Source organism: Hippopotamus amphibius, chromosome 3 (assembly GCF_030028045.1).
Source record: "Hippopotamus amphibius kiboko isolate mHipAmp2 chromosome 3, mHipAmp2.hap2, whole genome shotgun sequence".
Classification (NCBI taxonomy): Eukaryota; Metazoa; Chordata; class Mammalia; order Artiodactyla; family Hippopotamidae; genus Hippopotamus; species Hippopotamus amphibius.
Genome location: NC_080188.1, coordinates 106,280,705 through 106,300,384, shown reverse-complemented (window position 1 = coordinate 106,300,384; position 19,680 = coordinate 106,280,705). Strand labels below are relative to the sequence as shown.

General features: G+C 37.6%; 1 protein-coding gene and 1 pseudogene across 1 annotated transcript; both read right to left on the bottom strand.

Annotated features, from left to right (window-relative positions):
- Positions 1 to 2,321: 2,321 nt before the first annotated feature.
- On the bottom strand, positions 2,322 to 5,392 carry LOC130850223 (olfactory receptor 5W2-like; annotated as a pseudogene).
- Positions 5,393 to 14,827: 9,435 nt separating this feature from the next.
- LOC130848541 (olfactory receptor 5W2-like) lies at positions 14,828 to 15,766 on the bottom strand. Its single transcript, XM_057727004.1, has one exon. The coding sequence runs from the start codon at positions 15,764 to 15,766 to the stop codon at positions 14,828 to 14,830; it is 939 nt and encodes a 312-aa protein (XP_057582987.1).
- Positions 15,767 to 19,680: the final 3,914 nt, after the last annotated feature.

Here is a 19,680-nt window from a genome sequence, read left to right as displayed (position 1 = left end):
GGGGGGGAGTCACAGGAGGGAGGGAATATGGGGATATGTGTATAAATACAGCTGATTGACCTTCATGTGCCTCAAAAACTAGTACAAGAGTGTAAAGCAATTATATTCCAATAAAGAGCTTAAAAAAAATTGTTAACCCAAGCTGAGGTTGAGTAGTGGGAGAGAGGATGAACTAGTGAGGAAGCCTTCAAATACTGAAAATGTATGCTGGGTAATAAATCTATCAGAATACCAATTACTGCAGAAGAAAGTATCTTTAAAAGCAGAGTTTTCTCCATACAGATCAGTGGTGAGGTAGGGCCTGGGTGATGCAGGCTTTCGGTGGGTTAGAATGGAAAGGCAGCCTGTACATGATGAGAATCAGGCGTTTTGTCCTAAGTAGGGAGCAGCAAATATCCTAAGTTCATGGGTTCATCAAAAAAGATAGACATTGTTTTATTTGCAGCCAAGTGTGTCATTTCAGACATGGCCTTTAACAAGGCCACACAGAATAACATAAAACAAGGTACTCTGGGATCAATTACCTAATGTCATTTCTTGACCAAGTGGGTGTGGGAAGATATTCAGGAGCCTTTCTGAAACCTTGAAAATGTTAAAGTATGTGGGCCGAGCCATGGGATTCAGAATGTCCTGCTTGAGCAGTGGAGGAGCTGAGGGTGCAGGGTGTGGAGACTAATATCACCCTGTTTGGCCCTGAAGGATGGCTGGTTAGCCAAAGACGGGTAAGATTCCTCAGAGGAGGAACAACCTAAGACAGGCACAGCCGCAGAGGGGCCAACAGGGGTGGGGCACAGACCCCTAATATCTGAGAGAGGTCTCCTGCCCCCAGGGCTGTTTTGCTCTCCACGCCCAGCTCAAATCCACACCTGCTCAACTTGGACCCAGGAGGCCAACAAAGATAATTGCCCCAGTCATGTGAGGCCTTTGATTGTTTATGGGAGTAACCTGAGAATGTTAGCCAAGAAACCAATAAAAGCAACGTGGGATGAGTCAGCAAGGCTCTTGATCTGAGAGGTCTTGAGCCCCCCGTCCCACTTTTCTCTTCAGTCTGTGTCTGTGTCTTCTTCAAGCTTGCGGCACCCATCACTCACCTCGAGTCGCCGAGCTGGTCTCGGCAAGTGGGATCAGGGAATTAGATTATTAGGTTGGTTTGAGTTGAGAATGGGGTGGCCAGCTTGGGTAACCATGAAGGGACCTCTGCTCAGCTCTAGCCAGAGTGAAGGCAGGGTTAGGAGAAACAAGTCCTAAGGGTGCCAGGCAGAGCTCCAGACCTGATATAAAGCTGAGGTATGCAGTGAGATCTGAAAGACTGAATGAGCTCTCTCTAAACTGGATAAAGATGGATCCTGCAGACTCCATCTCATAATATGATGTCATGAGCAATACCATCTTCTCTTTCAGCTCCAGGGATTTAGTCCCTAATGGAGAGTTATTAGATTCTGTGTGTTGCTACAAAATCTCCTAATCAAGCTCAGAAATATATATATTATAGTTATAAAGAAACATATATATATATATATATACACACACACACACATATATATATGGTTAGGGAGAGGAAGATTTCCCCCTATCCCTCTTGATTACTGCACAAGGTAGATTTACAGGAAGAACAGTTAATTTGTATGCACCGGAGCTCACAGAAATACAAGACTCAAAAAGTGACCAAAACAGGGAGCTTTTGTGTCTTTTAGACAAAGACATAATACATTTGAGAAGAATTGACCAGACAAAAAATTGAGTAGACAAAGACAAGACTGAGGGTAGTAAATTAGTAAAGAAGTAAGGAAGTTTGTTTATACAGCTTCCTGACCTCAATTCCCCAATCTGTGATGGTAAGGAAGTCTCTCATCTTCCTGGTACAGGAAGTTTATGTATGAGATTTATTATACCTATGAGATTTATTTCCTGGCTTCAGAGGGAAAAAGGAGCATCAGTGTGTCCATTTTGTACCAACTTTTTCTTGAGTAACTTTAATTCAAAATAGCCAATATGTCAAAGTGGCATATTTGCAGACAGCTTGCCCTGAACCCCATCAATATATCCTTAAAATATATATCTAAAGCCAAGGTAAAGGGATGAGGAGACAGAGCCTTAACCAGATTAAGCAATCTAAAGGTACACGGCTAACAAGTCAATGATAGTACAGTTGATCCTTGAGCAACACACGTTTTAACCGCACAGATTCACTTATACATGGATTTTTTTTTCAATAGTAAATATTACAGTACTAAACAATCTGAGGTTGGCTGAATTCCTACAGAGGAACCTCAGATACAGAGGAACAGCATATAAGGCATAAAGGGAAGGCAGACTTTTAGTTATACTTCCATTTTCAACTGGGCAGAGGGTAGGTGCCCCAATTGCGACATTGCTAAAGGGACAACTGTGTCTAGATTTGAACTCAGGCTGCTTCATTTAAAAGTCCAGGTTGAATATTCACTTCCCTCACATCTTGATCACTACCTTAAAACAAAACTAAACACAAATTCAAACAATCCCTAGTTTCCTGACCACATGTAAAGACTATTATTACAGTGTCATTAAAAGTCGAAGGAAAAATAGTAAGGGTTATCTTTTTTTCCTTAAACATATACGTAAAGATGGCCAGAGAATCCAATTTTACATACCATGAATAAGTTTAATTTCTATAGGTATGAATATCTTTCATAGGTTTTTAAGAAAGTACATTGATTGTGGAAGGGGTTTGAACAATAATTGAGAGGTCATGATGTATGAAATATCCTAGGAAAAAGAAATCAATTATTTGAGATAATAAAAGAAAATATTTAGGAGTAATACATTATTTTATGTCTTAAAATTGCATTCAGTCATTTATAACAAATAATTCATTGAAATTTTCATGTTTTTATGTGTCATTTCAGTCTTACGTTGTTTAAAGTATGTAACATTCAGCACATTGTATACACTGAAGGAATATATAAAATTAGAGAAGAGCACCTAAAGGAAAAACCTTGTATACCCCATTACTCTGCTGCCAAGACCAGAAAAGAGTGCCTTCACCTTCCTTTCTTGACAATGACATAACAAAATGAATTACAGTTATGTTTTTTATAACTGAATTCTTGATAATCAATTACAGTGAGAACAAAATAAGCAATTAACGTACATAAATTATTGGCATAAGTTGGGATTACCTAACATTCAGCTCTTCGGGATGACCACTACTAAAACTGTGTCTAGAATACAGTTCCAGTTCATGATAACAGACACACAGGGAGCCAACAGAAACTATCACAAGCACAATACTAATATAAACACTACCTTTTTTTTTTTCTTGTTTTCCTTAATACACATAAATAAGATAATAAATCTTCCTTTCAATTTAAACCATATCAGTTGGGCATTTATTTTCTTTTAAAATTAACTAGGGTAATGATAGGAAACCTCAAGGGAGGTGCAGTTGTCTTCTCCCCATGGTCTTTGGAGAAGGTCCAGGTTCTTTGCCCCCAACTTCCAAACATGCAATTTCTGTACAGCTGTCAATAGCACCGTATCTGTTCTCTGCAGTGAAGACAAGAAGGAAAATCCACAGGCTGATAATCAGTCTGTGAAATCTAATGTCAATCTAGTGCTGATGATTCCACAGCTACCCTTGGATGTAATTGGGGCAGAATAATGTGAAATAGAAGATTCCAGAAGTTCTGTTCATCCAATGATGCCTGTGCCTGTTACTTACTCAACCTAGGCCAGAGGCAAGAGGCACAGATAGATTCCTTCTAAGGTAAATACACCAGGATAAAATAAAATAAAGGGAGGGGTTCTTTGTTTGTTTGGTAAATGTACAAAGGCTCCTCTGCATTAATTTGGTAAGGGAGGGGCCTTCATTCATTTATTCAATAAATATTTTTGATGGCATCCTGAAGCCAACCTTAATAAATATCAAAGTAGAAAAATGGTGAACAAGACTGGAAAAGCACTTACCTTTCTGGAGCTTTGAGTTAAAACAGAAGATTTTAAATGTATTCTTTATTTATTTATTATTTATGTATTTCTAAGTGCTATGATGACACAGTTATAGGGTGAAACAAGTATATAAAAGAATACAAAAATCTGTTTGACCCACTAACACTCCCTTCTGGCTGAGCAACTTTATTAAACATATATTTTTTTAAAATATTGGACCCTTAAGATGGGAAGTTGAATTGACATGGGTGGAGGGGTTACTCTGCTGATGATACCTCACTGGGGCTTCCCCAAGAGAAGAGAAAAGGGGTATAAAAATACCCTCCCTGCAAAACAGAAAAGTGACCCTATTACTACTCCTCCTTGGTTTGGAGAAAAGATTAAAATCACTGATGACTGTTTTCAACACTTGATTTAGGCACAAAACTAAGTAATGGGAAATATCCAGAAGACTGTATTGGTGAGACTACAAGCATCTATATCAGTACCAGAATCTTTAAATAAATAATTTGGGTCAAAACACTGTATCACCCAGAACATAATTTAGTACTGATTACCTTTCTTAGGGTGATTTTCACATCCTTATTCCTTAAGCTGTAGATCAGGGGGTTTAACATGGGGATGACAGCTGTGTAGAAGACAGAGGCTATGTTGTCCGTGTCCATGGAGTAACTGGAGGTGGGTCTGAAATACGTGAACAGGAGTGTGCTGTGAAATACAGCCACAGTGGTTAAGTGGGAGGCACATGTAGAGAAGGCTTTGCATCTCCCCTCGGCTGAGTTCATCCTGAGGATGGTGGTGATGATGTAGCTGTAGGAGAGGAGCACAGTGATGATGCTGACACCCAGGACACAACTGCTGGAAATGAACAACATTATCTCATTGATGGATGTATCTGAGGAGGAGAGGGCTACCAAGGGTGGAATCTCACAGAAAAAGTGATTGATCATATTAGAATAGCAGAATGACAATCGAAGTGTACAACATGTATGGATTGCTGAATCAACCAAACCTTCCATGTAGACCATGGTTATTAGCTTGGAACAGAATTTCCTGGACATGGAAACTGTATAAAGAAGTGGATTGCAAATGGCTACATAACGGTCATAAGCCATGACAGCCAACAGGAGGCATTCCACATCTGCAAATGTCCCCCAAAATATATCTGAATGGCACACATATCAAACAGAATCCTCTTTTGCTCAGATAAGAAATCAGCCAGCATCTTGGGAGACGCAGTGGAGGACTGGCACACATCACAGAAGGACAGATTGCTCAGGAAATAGTACATGGGTGTGTGGAGTCTGGGGTCCATCTTGATCAGCAGGACCATCCCTAGGTTGGCTATCACAGTTATGCTGTAAACCAGCAGGGAGAGCCTAAAGAGCCCCTGCTGCACATCTCTTCTGTCAGAAAGTCCTAGGAATGTGAAGTCAGTAACCACAGTGCAGTTCTCCACAGTCATCATTCATATCTGGAAATCCCTGGTTGTGAAAGAGGAAGTGGATGTAGTGGGTTGATATCATCTTACTATTTTAGTAGCTAAACAGCTGATTCTTTCTATATTTCTAAAATTAAGAAAAGAGATGGATAATCCTAGGACTACATGAGGTAAACTGACTCTTTGAGAAAAACATCCAATTTATTACAAATGAGAAAATGTTAACAACAATAATGTCACTTACTTTGGTAAAGGGCTTATAGTGTTTGCAGCACACTTTCATTGAAACTAAATCAGTCTATTTCCACATGAACTTGTATAGTATTTATGACCATGTTTGCTACTTCTAATATTATGAAATTGGTGCTCTCAGAGTGAAGACAAGCTTCCTACAATTAGGTGGTCCCAATAACTTGTCTTTTGACAAGACTGTTGTTTTGTTTTGTTTTGTTTCAATGATGTAGAAATGTTGTTATATCCTGTAATAGAGAAATATAGTTAATGAGAGGTGCAGGTAATGAAGATAATGCTTTGTTTTTTCTTCATCTTCCTACAATGTGGAGCAGGCAGAACTATGGCAAGTTTCTGATTATGACAAGTGCTCAATTCCCCATTAACCCCTCAGGTCCCATCCAGCATCAGTAAATGAGGGATAGATAGTTCATGATGCAGGACCCCCTGGAACAGGGAGGGTGGTGGTTTTTGGATAAGAGGGTGGAAGAGTCTCTATGAACAAAATGCTAGAGTGGATGGACAGTAATATGCCAGGGCTGACCATTCTCCACCGTGGAAGTTGCTGTTAAGTAGGGGAGATGATGAAAAATGTTTGAGACCCAGTCCTAGAGATGCTGGTAGCACAGGTAACAGAGAGGCAAGAAAGGCCATGGGGTTTACTGTGTGAGTCCTCCTGTCCTAACCTACTATTTTCCAAGTGATGTATCCTACCGTGTGTGTTGTGTAAGACACCATGATACAAATACTCACACGTCCACACTTCTATAATCTCAGAGACATTCATGTTTGAACTGTGTCCTACTCCAATTCCCCCAAAATTGTAATATTGTTTAATTCTTTCATTTGAGCCAGATTTCTCTGAGTGTCTCTGAGATCTGCCTTCTTTTGTTTTAAAAGTCAGTTGTCTTTGGGAGGCCAATGGAATTATATGTCTTATTGTTATATTTTACCCAAGCCAGTTATGTTATACAGTGTCATACCTGTCCTCTATGTTCCCTGAGAATGTAAGAAAAGTAGAGTTGAAGGTAGATGAGGGACAGAAGAAGTGCATCGAAATAATGATCTAGTGATCAATGTGCAGGTCTCCAAACACTTGGCCTAAAATCATTAATATATATGTCCCTGGAAACCCATAATTAAACAAAATTGCGTTCCTTTACAAATGAAAACATTTACAAAAATAGATAAAAGTACAGGTAAAACATTTAAAATGAAAGAAAATACCTGACCGTTGCCATAATCCATGTTTGCTCTTTTTTAATTCCCTATTTATGTATCTATCTATACATTTATTTAAAATAAACAAATTGGATAAATAAAATTGGAAAAATTAAAATAAAAATTTGTATAACTTTTTTTATCCTCCTTTGTTTCTATAACATACTTTCTTTCAAAAAAAGCATAAAACAAACAAAAAAAACTAAGAAAATCTCAAGTATAAATCACAGAAACAACAAAGATGTTAGTGCCTGTCCCAGAACTACAGACATGTTTGTCATGTGCAATTCTGTCTGTGGGAAAGTTCAGCATTGTCTCCTGTCTGACCTGGATTACATAGTCATCTCTGTGTTGGTCCCTGGTGTTAAACCCTTAGTCTCTTAGGAATAGGTAACAGATATAATAATCCTTCAATACTTCATACAAATTAGTTGACTGAGAATGGAATACAAACCTTTAAATAACTGTTTTCCTTTGTCCCCTTCTACCTTACTGCCCAATATTATACTTATTTAGAAGTAGTAAAATTAGTCCAATCAGCAACAATTCCTTATTTCCAGTTCACCTATCCCTATACCAGCACTTTGATTTCATTCAATAAATTACAAAACAAATGCACACCCATTCACCCTCACACACTTATACAGACACACATACACAAACACTCCCCATTAAACACAGAAAAAAAAGATTTTGTAAAAGCAGCAAATATCTGAACATATTTACACTGCCTAGAGATAACTAGATTGTGTTTTCTACACTATTTGGCTTTTAACTTTTAAACAAAAATGACCTTATACTTAATTATATATATATATGTGTGTGTGTATATATATATAAAACTTATGCTTTGCTAAGTCCACTTAGTGTATATAGTTATTATCATAAAAACTCTGATATGAGTAAAATTATACATATGTAGTTTATCATTGCCAGGTTTTCTCAAAAATAAGTTCTATAAACTGCCTTTAAGAGCAAAGAAATTTGAAAGTACTGAAAACTTGCAAGTTTTGCCTTTTCACCATACTCAAATTTTATATTATCTAATTCTCACCACATGATTTTATAGATTTGATTTATTGTCACATATGTGCTGAGTTGTCTCTAACAACCTCATAATGTGAAACAGAAATTAAAGCCAAGCCCAGAGGTGATAAGTAGACTTCTACAGTCCCACAGACAATAAGTCTCTTTGATTCCATAGAAATTTCTCACAATAGATTCCTGAATACACCATGACACAAATTTATCTTAAAAGATAACTCTCTTAAATAGTCTCACAGAATGTAGCAGTGTGTTTATGTTAAAGTGACATTTGAAAATTCACAAAATAACTACCCAGAGACCCCTAGATTTCTGAGGGAACTGAAAGACCATGCAAGTCCCACTTCTAAACCAAGGTGGAATCCAACAGTGATTGACAGCAGAGGGGAGCAAATAGGAAGGGTTGTCACACTGGGAGGTGATCTGTTTCACTAATATCACCTGGATCCTTGAACATAATTAATGTTGGTGTGAAGAGAAAGTGATGTGGGGGATGACTGTACTTGAATAGTTTATGAAAGCAATAGAAAATAAAGAAATTATTGTTCCTTGGCATTGTGCAACCTGGCAGTGTACGGGGGTGATCTCTCTATTGTCCATTTATTCAGCAATATTTTATCATGTGTATGAATCACTGATGTACACTTGCAAGGATAGGTTGATATGTGTTCCTTAAATGCCTAAAGTTGATAAATGTCCCCCTCAAAAAATGTACAATAATCATATATATTAGCTATACATCTTGAGTCTTGATGAAGTTAATTTAGTTGATACAAACCTGTAAATGCAAAATTTATGAAAACAAACAAGAAAAGTAAGATGTGCAAGATGTACCATTTTATGCATTCCAATAATCCAGGTAGTTTTATATTTCTTCTGAAACTTAGCTTGGAGGAAGCAGACACATAGGTTTTCTAGTTATTTTTTCTTTACTTGTTCATATTGTTTGCTGTCAATAGTTTCCTTTTCTTTTCTCTAAAGCTAGAATATTCTTCAGACAAAACTCATTGAAATCAATATATTTTTAACTTACAGAAAAGGGATTTCAGTGACAATTATTTATGCTTTTTCATAATGTATAGCTCTTCTTTATGTGATGACCTCAATATGAAAATATCAAGTATACACCTGTGGGAGATATTGTCAAGGAAACTCTCAAAAATCCTAAGTAATTGCTAAAAATATTCCATCAGGTACACATGAAAAATGATATATTTGTGGTGATTAAGAGTTTTATTACCATTCTCTATTTCTCTGAAGCACATTTGGAGGGAAATTTGTCAACCTTGGTAACCATCCTCTGATTCCCTTCCAGACTTGATTTTCCCTCAGGTGCTTCTCTTGCTCCAAGAATGACCCATTTCCTCAGGCTACACTCTATTTAGGTAGAACCCTAGTTTATCTTCATAAACCTGACTGCCCCTCCAGATCATGTAGACTAACATGGTCTTATTAAATCTCGAATGTGGATAGTAATGTATTGCTGACATGTGAATACTCTAAATTGCTTCCCAAAGGATTTGTGTGTTAACAGAAAATAGCTTTCTTTAATTATGGGGGGAAAGACTGAAGGTAGAATTTAAGACTTCACAGGCAAATAATTGAGATAAAAAATCTGTATCTAGACAGCTTCCCTGATGTCAATGATGCCCCTAAACATAATATTATATATGTAACTGTCTATGTATAAATTTAAATATAAAATTTAGATTGAGATTTCATATAGTTCAATGAAGTATGCCCATCCATACCTCCACTATGGCACTTTCAGTGTGAGTCCTTGGGCTCTTCTGCATCCTAAAAAACACATACTGCTGTCTGTCATTTTGATTGTGGCTATTATGTGGAGTATTTGATTTCCTGATGACTAATAGAGCTGGAAATCAACTTATATGAAGCTCTTTTTATGAAGAGTCTCAAAGTCAACATTCAGAACAGGCTAGTTAACCAAATTCTGCTTGATGGTATCAGGGTTCCTGCAACCCACCCTCTCTGTCTTATTGCCACTTTCATTTCAGGTCAAACTGGTCTGCAGATATAATCTTTTCTATCCGTTGGTACGATTATAGTTCTACCCATCTGTTATACTTTTTTAATCACCCCAAATAGAAGTGAGTATATGCGGCTTCCTTGGTGGCACAGTGGTTAAGAATTTGCCTGCCAATGCAGGGGACGCGGTTTGAGCCCTGGTCCAGGAAGATCCCACATGCCATGGAACAACAAAGCCTGAGTGCCACAACTACTGAGCCTGCACTCTAGAGCCCACAAGCCACAACTATTGAGCCTGAGTGCCACAACTGCCAAAGCTCGTGTGCCTAGAACCCGTGCTCTGCAATAAGAGGGGCCACATCATGAGACGCCTGTGCACCACAACAAATAATAGTTCCCACTTGCCACAGCTAGGGAAAGCCCATGTGTGACAACGAAGACCAAATGCAGCCAAAATAAAATAAAAAATAAAATAAATTTTTAAAAAGAGAAATGAGTATATGTATTGATAGAGTTATATCCATATAGATACAGAATGTGGAAGCTGGAATGTGCAATAAAGACTATCCAGTTCACACCTCTCTGTTGACCCAGTGGAGAATGAGGCCCAAGGATGAAGTGACTTGTTGAAGGCGACAGTTATAGTGAGTTGAGAGTTCACACAGACCCAATTTTGTTGTCACTGCTTCTCCAATTCATAGCATGTTTCCAGAGAGCATTTTGAGCTAGGTTAAATTCGCTGCCCCCTAAGAAAGAGCCACATACTGACCAGATTGGTGAGAAGTATTACAGTTTTGATTTAACAGATTCTGCTCACTAGCTTCTCACCAGTATGAGCGCACGGCTTGTATCAGTCTCTGCATGACATAACTGCCATCACTGGTTGTGCTTATTTTTAAAGACACCAGTGACTGAGTGGAAGGAAGGAAACTATGAGAAAAGAATTCACCTATGATACAACCTCATTACACCCAGCTGTGAAAGGAGGCCAAACCATGGGAGCCAGAGATGGGAAATGGAGCCTGACATTGGTGGGATGATAGTTTGGTGAGTGGCTGAAGAATGACTCATAGAGAAAATATGGCTGGAAAATCTAAAGAAATTATTAAACCCAAAGTTGAGGTTGAATAGTTGGGGAGAGGTAGAACTAGAGAGGAAGGCCTTCAGATTCTGAAAATGTATACTGGGTTATACATCACATCAGAGTCCCATTTAGTGCAGAGGAAAGTATCTTTAAAAGTAGAGTTTTGTGCATACAGATCAGTGGTGTGGTGGGGCTTGGCCAATGTGGGCTTGCAGTGGGGAAAATGGGATGGCAGCCTGAAGATGATGAGAATCAAGTGTTTTGCCCTAAATGTGGAGCAGGAAATGTCAGAAGTGCATGGGTTCATCACGCAAGATAGACCTTGTTTTGTTCGCAGCCACGTGTGCCATGTCAGACACAGTGTTTGGAACATGACCACAGAGAATAACATAAAACAAGGTACTCTGGGGTCAATTATCTAGAGTCATTTCTTGGTAAACTGGGATCAGGCAATTAGATGAATAGGGTGGTTTCAGGCATCTGGACAGGATGGGGTATAGTGTGATCAGCATGGGTCATTGTGAAGAAACCTCTGCTCAGCTCTAGCCGGAGTGAAGTCAGGGTCAGGAAAAACAAACCTTGGGGGTGCTGGGCAAAGAGCTCCAGACATGACCTGAGGCTGAGATGTGCAACTAGAATCTGAAAGACTGGGTGATCTGGCTCTAAAATGGATGACGATGGATCCTGCAAACTGCATCTCATGAGTGCGTGCCGTGAACAGCACCATCTTTCCTTTCAGCACCAGGATTTCCCCAGTGGCGTTATTAGGGGTTGAATGATCTTACACACTCTCTTCATTAACCTCAGATGTAGATATATTATACACACACACACATAATTATAAGGACATATGAGGGTGAGTCAAATATTATCCGCACTCTGGCTGTAGAATTTGTAGAAGTTTTAATATAACTGGAGTGCAGGTAATTTTGGACTCAACCTGTTGTGTGTGTTTGTGTGTGTGTGTGTCTGTGTGTGTGTGTGTGTATGTGTAGTATTAGGTCAGGGAGGTGAAAAATTCCCCCCTACCACTCTTTGTTCTTACACAAGGTAGATTTACAGGAAAAATAATTTTTTTGCTATGTACCGGAGTTCAAAGAAATATGAGATGCAGAGAAGTGATCCAAACAGGGAGCTTTTGTATCTTTTAGGCAAGGAAATAATGTATTTGAGAAGAATTGACAAGACAAAGAAACTTAAACTCAGGGTAGTAAATTAGTAAAGAAGTAACAACAATTGTTTATGTAGGCTCCTGGACTCACATTCCCTATCTCTGATGATAAGGAGGTCTCTCTATCCCTGGTACAGGAGAGGTACCTTTCACATAAGAGGTTTATTTCCTCCTTTCATGGGCACAACAGAGTGTCAATAACTTTAATTCAAAATAATCAATACGCCAAAGTGACACATTTGGGGTTATTTGCCCTGAACCTCATCAATATATACTTATATTGCATATGATAAAGCCAAGTTAAAGGCTTGAGAAGTCTGAACCTTAACAAAATGAAGCAATCTAAAGACACACAACTAACAAGCCAATGATGGTACAGTTGACCCTTGAACAACACAGGTTTGAACTGCACAGGTACACTTATGCAATTTTTTGTTTATTTTTTTAAATGGTATATATTACAGTACTAAACAATCCGAGGTCGACTGAATTTCCATATAGGGAACCTCACATAGAGGAATGCCATATAAGCCCAAGTATAAGTCACACTCCAATTTTCCACTGTGCAGATGGTAGGTGTCCCTAACCCCTGCATCATTCAGGGGTCAACTCCCTACAGATTTGGACTCAAGCTGCCTCACTTAAAAGTCCAGTTCTGATACCCACCTCTCTCACATCTCGATTGTTCCCTTAAAGCAAAAATGAAGAAAAAAATGCAAAATGTCTTGGTTTCCTGACCATATGTAAAGGCTATTAATACAGTGTTATTATAGGAAAAGTTAAAGGGAAAAAAAAGGAAGGAATACCTTTTTTCTTTAAACAAATATGTGAAAGATGGCCAGAGAATCCAATTTTACATAAAATGAATGTTTAATTTTTATAGGCAGGAATATCTTTAATAGGTTTTTAAGAAAGTGCAGTGAGTGTGGAAGGGGTTTGGACAATGACTGAGAAGTCCTGATATATGAAATATCCTAGGAACAAGAAATCAATTATTTGAGATAATTAAAGAAAATAGTTGAGTGGTAAAATATTTTCATTTGTCTTAAGACTGTGTTCATTCAGTCATTGATGACAAATAACCTGCTGACATTTTCATGTTTTTATGTGTAGTTTCAACCTAATGATGTTTGAAGTACATAGTATTCAGCATATCGCATGCACTGAGGGATGTGTACAATTAGGAAAGAGGACCTAAAGGAAAGATCCTGTACATCCCATTACTCAGCTCCTTGAACCAGAAAAGAGGGATTCCATGTTTCTTTGTCAACAACATAAAATAAAATGAACAGTCATGACGACCAGCAATAGTGTTATGTTTTTTATAGCTGAATTATTTACTAATTGATTACAGTTAGAACAAAATAAGCAACTAACAAATAAATTAATGGCATAAAAGATAGAATTACCTAACATTCAGCTCTTCATGATGACCACTACTAAAATTGTGTCTAGAATACAGTTCCTGACCATGTCACAGATACACAGAGAGCCAATATCAATCATTGCAAATAGAATACTAATATAAACACTGCCTTGTTTTTGTTTTCCTTTATATATATAATTAAGATAATAACTCTTCCTTTCAAATTAAACTGAATCAATTGAGTACTTTTTTTTTTCTCTTACACTTTAAGATAATGCTAGGAACACCTCAACGGAGATGGAGTCATCCTTTCCAGTGGCCTTTGAAGAAGGTCCAGGTTCTTTACCAACTTCCAGTCATGCAGTTTCTGTACAGTTGTCAGTAGAATCGTATCTTTTCTCTGCAGTGAGGACAAGTAGGAAAATCCACAGGCTGATAATCAGTGTGTGAAGTGCAATGTCAATCTAGTGCTGATGATCCCATGGTTACCCTTGGATGTAACTGGGACAGAATAATGAGGAGCAGAGGATTTGAGAAGTTCTGTCCATCCAGTGATCTCTGTCCCATTTCTTACTCAACCTAAGCCAGAGGCAAGAGGCACAGATGGATTTCTTCTAAGGTAAACATAGCAGAATAAAATAGAATAAAGGGAAGAGTACTTGTCTGTTTGGTAAATTTACAAAGGCTCCTCTTTATCGATTTTGTAAGGAAGTGGCCCTCACTCATTGCTGCAGTAAATAATTTTGAATGGCATCCTGAAGCCAAGAATTTCAACTATCAAAATAGAAAACTGGTGAACAAGCCAGGAAAAGCCCTTCCATTTATGAAAGTTTGAGTTACAACAGATGATTTTACATTTATTCTTATTTATTTCTATATTTATGTATTTATTTCCTGTGCACTCCCAGGTGCTATGATGACACAGTTATAGGGTGATACTAGTGCATAAAAAGGATACAAAACACTTACTTGACCCACTAACTCTCCCTTGTTGCTGAGCAACTTTATTAAACAGATTTTTTTTTAAGACTGTAATCGTACGGAGGGTAAGTTGAGTTGACATGGGTGGAGGGGTTGCTCTGTGTTCTCACTGGAACTTACTCAAGGGTAGAGAAAAGACTTATAAAAAGACCCTCTCTGCAAAACAGCAAATTCATCATATTACTGCTCTTTCTTAATTTGGAGAAGGTTTAAGATCACTAATGATTGCTCTCAACACTCAATTTAGGTGCAAATGTAAGTAATGGGAAACATCCACAAGACTGTACTGGTGAGACTACAAGCATCTATAATAGCATCTGAGCCTCGGCTCTCAGAATCTTTACGTATATACTTTTGGTTGCAAACACTGTTTCACCGAGAATATAATTGAGTACTGATTACTTTCCTTAGGGCAATTTTCACATCCTTATTCCTTAGGCTGTAGATCAGGGGGTTTAACATGGGGATGACAGCTGTGTAGAAGACAGAGGCTATGTTGTCTGTGTCCATGGAGTAACTGGAGGTGGGTCTGAAATACATGAACAGGAGTGTGCCATGAAATACAGCCACAGCAGTTAAGTGGGAGGCGCATGTAGAGAAGGCTTTGCATCTCCCCTCAGCTGAGTTCATCATGAGGATGGTAGTGATGATGTAGCTGTAGGAGAGGAGCACAGTGGTGATGCTGACACCCAGGACACAACTGCTGGAAATGAACAACATTATCTCATTGATGGATGTATCTGAGGAGGAGAGGGATAGCAAGGGTGGGATGTCACAGAAAAAGTGATTGATGATATTGGAATTGCAGAAAGACAGTTGAAATGTACAACATGCATGGATTGCCGTATCGACCAAACCTTCCATGTAGACAATGGATATTAGCTGGGTACAGAATCTCTTGGACATGGAAATTGTATAAAGGAGTGGATTACAAATGGCTATATAACAGTCATAAGCCATGACAGCCAACAGGAGACATTCCACATCTGCAAAGGTTCCAAAACAATACATCTGAATGACACATATATCAAATGGAATCTTCTTTTGCTCAGATAAGAAATCAGCCAGCATCTTGGGAGACATAGTGGAGGACTGGCACACATCACAGAAGGACAGATTGCTCAGGAAATAGTACATGGGTGTGTGGAGTCTGGGGTCCATCTTGATCAGCAGGACCATCCCTAGAGTGGCAATCACAGTTATGCTGTAAACCAGCAGGAAGAGCCCAAAGAGCCCCTGCTGCACATCTCTTCTGTCAGAAAGTCCTAGGAATGTGAAGTCAGTAACCACAGTGCAGTTCTCCACAGTCATCATTCAGATCTGGAAATCCCTGGTTATGAAAGAAGAGGATGGAAGTGGAGGGTTAATATCATTTTGAGGTCCTAATAGTTACACTGCCGCTCATTTCTATTTCCAGGAATTAAAGGAACAGGTAAGCAATGCTAGGACTGGCTTGAAGTTAAACTCACTCTTTGAGAAATGTATCCAGTTTAAAATACTTTTATGCAATGTTAATAATAATGCCACTTACATTTGTATAGCACTTAGCATTACTTGTAACACAGTTTCATTTAAATTATGTCATGCTGTTTCTATACCCATCTGTGCTGTATTTAAGATACTTTTTTGTTACTTTCATATAATATTAAGGAATTGATGTTCTCAGAGTTGAAGAAATAGTTCTTAAGAGTAGTTGCTCCAAATACCCAAGTCATTTGACAATATTATTGTTTTTCTTTTTGGTGTTTTTTTTTGTACAAATTTTATTATAACTTGTATATAGAGAAAGATAATTCAGCAAGAGGCACAGGTAATGAGTACATTCTTTTGTTGTTCCCTCATCATCTAAAATTGTGATGCAGGCAGAGCTATGTCACCTTTCTGGATATAACATTCCCCCCCTTCCCCAGGATCCCCTCAAAAACCTATGTGACGTCACTAATCATGTGGTAGAGATACATGTCATCTAGGACCCAATGCAGTGGGAAGGGTAGTGGGTTTTGGATGATAGGGCAGAAGGGTTGCCATCATTATATGTTGGGGTGAACAGACAGTAATATGCCAGTGCTTATCAGGCTAATCGGGGGAGATTATGAAACAGTTTGGAACCTAACTGTGGGGATGCTGTTACAGATGGGCAAAAATGGGGTGTGAATCCCTCTGCCCTTGTCTGCTAGAATCCACACGATCATATGTGTAAGACAGATGATAAAAGCAGTCATATGGCCACAGTCCCAAAATCTCAGAAAGTGTCAGTTCTGACTGCTACCGTCCCAATCCCTAGAACTGTAATATGCTTATTGTTTTCATTAAACCCTATTTTGCATGAATACCTCTGAAATTTGCCTCCCTTTAATTTAAAAAGTGGGTGGTTCTGAGAGGCCATTTAAATTCTATGTCCCACTGTTACATTTCATTCAAACCAATTGTAATTATATCATATATCTTACCTGACCCCCTCTGTTCTATGGGAATACAAGCAATGTGGAGTTGAAGGTAGCTGAAGGACAGAAAAAAACATCTGAATAACAATCCAGTGATAACTGTGCATGTCTTTAAACCCTAAACTCATTTAAATATCTTTCCCTGTATACACATAATTTTAAAAATGCTTTTTCTTTAAACATAAAAACATTTTATAAAATATTTAGAGATACAGGTAAGAGATTTAAAACAATAAAAATGCCAAACCACCTCTACAATCTATACTTGCACTTTATTATATTACTTGCTATCCATATAGAAGTGTATTTAAATATATCGATTGATAAAAGTAATTCTGAAACCTCGTTAGTTTTATAACATTTTCAGTTGAAAAGGGGTAAAAGAACTAAGGAAATCTAATATATAAATCAAAGAAACAACAAGACATACTAGGACCTGTCTCAGACCTTCTTTGTTGCATTCAGTTCTGTCTGCAGGTAGGCTCAGCATCGTCTGCAGACTGACCTGGATTATATGACCATCTCTGTCTTTGGTCCCTGGTGTTGAACACGGTCTCTCAGGAATAAGTGATAGAAATAATAAGGTGGCTTATCATCTGCTAATTCATACAGGAAAGGTTTTTGAGAATGAAATACAGATCTTTTCAAATTTTTTTTCCTCTCTGATTTATTACCCAATATTGTACTTATTTAGCAATATTAAAATGTCTCCAGTCAATGAGCATTCCTCATTTCCAGTTCACCAAACACAATACAGGCATTTTGTTTTAATTTCATAGTTTCCAAACACATACACACTCTCTGACCCTCGTATACTTACCCAGATACACATATACAAATTCTTTCCCAGTAAACACATTCACAAAGTAAAGATTTTATAAAAAGAGCAAAAAGGAGTCCAAAATTATAATGCCTATGGCAAACTATATTTTATTGTCTAAATTTTTTTGAATTTTAATTTTTGAATGTCAGAATTGATGTACTTCATTTATATGTATAAATATTATGGATACTGCCAATGGTCATTGGTTTATATGCAACACTTCATATAATAAAAACTCTGATAGGAATAAAATTATACTAATATAATTTATCACATCCAGGTGCTTGTTTAAAATAAAGTCCATAAGTGACCTTTAAAAATAAAAGAGAGATTGGCCTAAACAAAGACGAATTAACTTTTTCACCATATGATGTGCAACATCGTTTCAGAGTGGAAATATTCTATTTTTGTGGAAAAAAAGGAAATTACTTAAGAAATCTAAAACATAACTAAGAAAACCAACAAAAAATTAGCACCTGAGACTGAACTAGTGTTTTTTGGATTTCATTTTTCTTAGATGCAGCTCTGAGTGTTCATTGTTGCCTCCTGAATAACTCAGATTATATACCCGTCTCTGTGTCTGGCTCCTGCGTTTTTCAATATCAGGTTCGCAGAAATAAGTGACAGATATAATTATATGGTTTATCCTCTGATATTTCATTTATATAGGATTATTGAGAAAGAAATACAGCCCTTTTTCACATTATTCTTTATTCTTAATTACTTCGATGTCCTATCTTATACCTGAGTAAAAATAGTTCATGAACTTTCAACATTCATTACTTATGTTCCATCAATCTCAATGTAGGTGTATTGTTTTATTTCATAATATACAACATGAACACACAGGTGCACACACAAGCACATATACATACACACGTGTGTGCCCATTAAAAGCATTGTGACAGTTAAGGGAGATTTTTATGAAGATAGAAAAATCCAACTCAGATTGTACTCCCTTAGATAACCATGTTTTCTGGCATAGGCTTCAGATATGTAAACAAAAATGAGATCATCATAAACACATTCACATATAAAATATTATGAATAGAGGCATTGCATTTCTTTCTGTTATTGCATATGTATTTATTTAATACATCCTCTGGTTTATATACAGTTTATACATTCATTCCTCTTTTGCTTTTTTCAACATGATTTGGTGGGAAAAGAAAACATATATAAAACTACACACACACAATTCTTCATATCATAAACAAGTCTGAAATAAGTGAAAGTACGTGTACATACTTTCCATCATATTCATGGAAATCCTTAGCAATGAACACGAGGAACAAGAGACAGTTTTGGAGTTGTTACAAAGTACTTGGAGTTTTCACATATCTTTCATTACTATAAAATACCACCTATTTTACATATATCTGATATATTCTAAATGGTTATTAAGAATCTCATTACAGAGATGTGGCCATTGACAGCTAAGAGTCACAGATATTAGGTTTTTCTGGCAGCAAAGAACTTGTTCTCAGTGGATTCCTGATTGCAGTGTAATGAAATAAGCCCCTCTCACAAAGTAATTATCTTGAATAATCTCATGAAGTGATAAAATGTGTTTACATTAAAGACTCATTTACAAAATCAGTGATACACAGATTTGTAGAGTTCTAAGCAACTGAGAGGTCAGCTAAGTCTCACCTCTAAAACAAAGCAGGATGGCAGCCTTGGTGGTGGATGACAGAGGATGTATAATAAGAAGGGTCACCAGATGTGGAAGAGGTCTGTTTAATTTGTCATGATGAAACACTGTACATTATTAACGTGTGTGAAGAAAAAGACATGTGGAGGGTGACTGCATTGCGCAATTCCAGGGAGGCAGTAGAAAATAAGAAAATGAGTGGTGCGTGAAGTTGTACAACATAGCAGCCTCGGGGGTTACACTCTGCATTGGCCATATACTGGGTGATATTTTGCAATATGATAATCAAGACACTACACTTAAA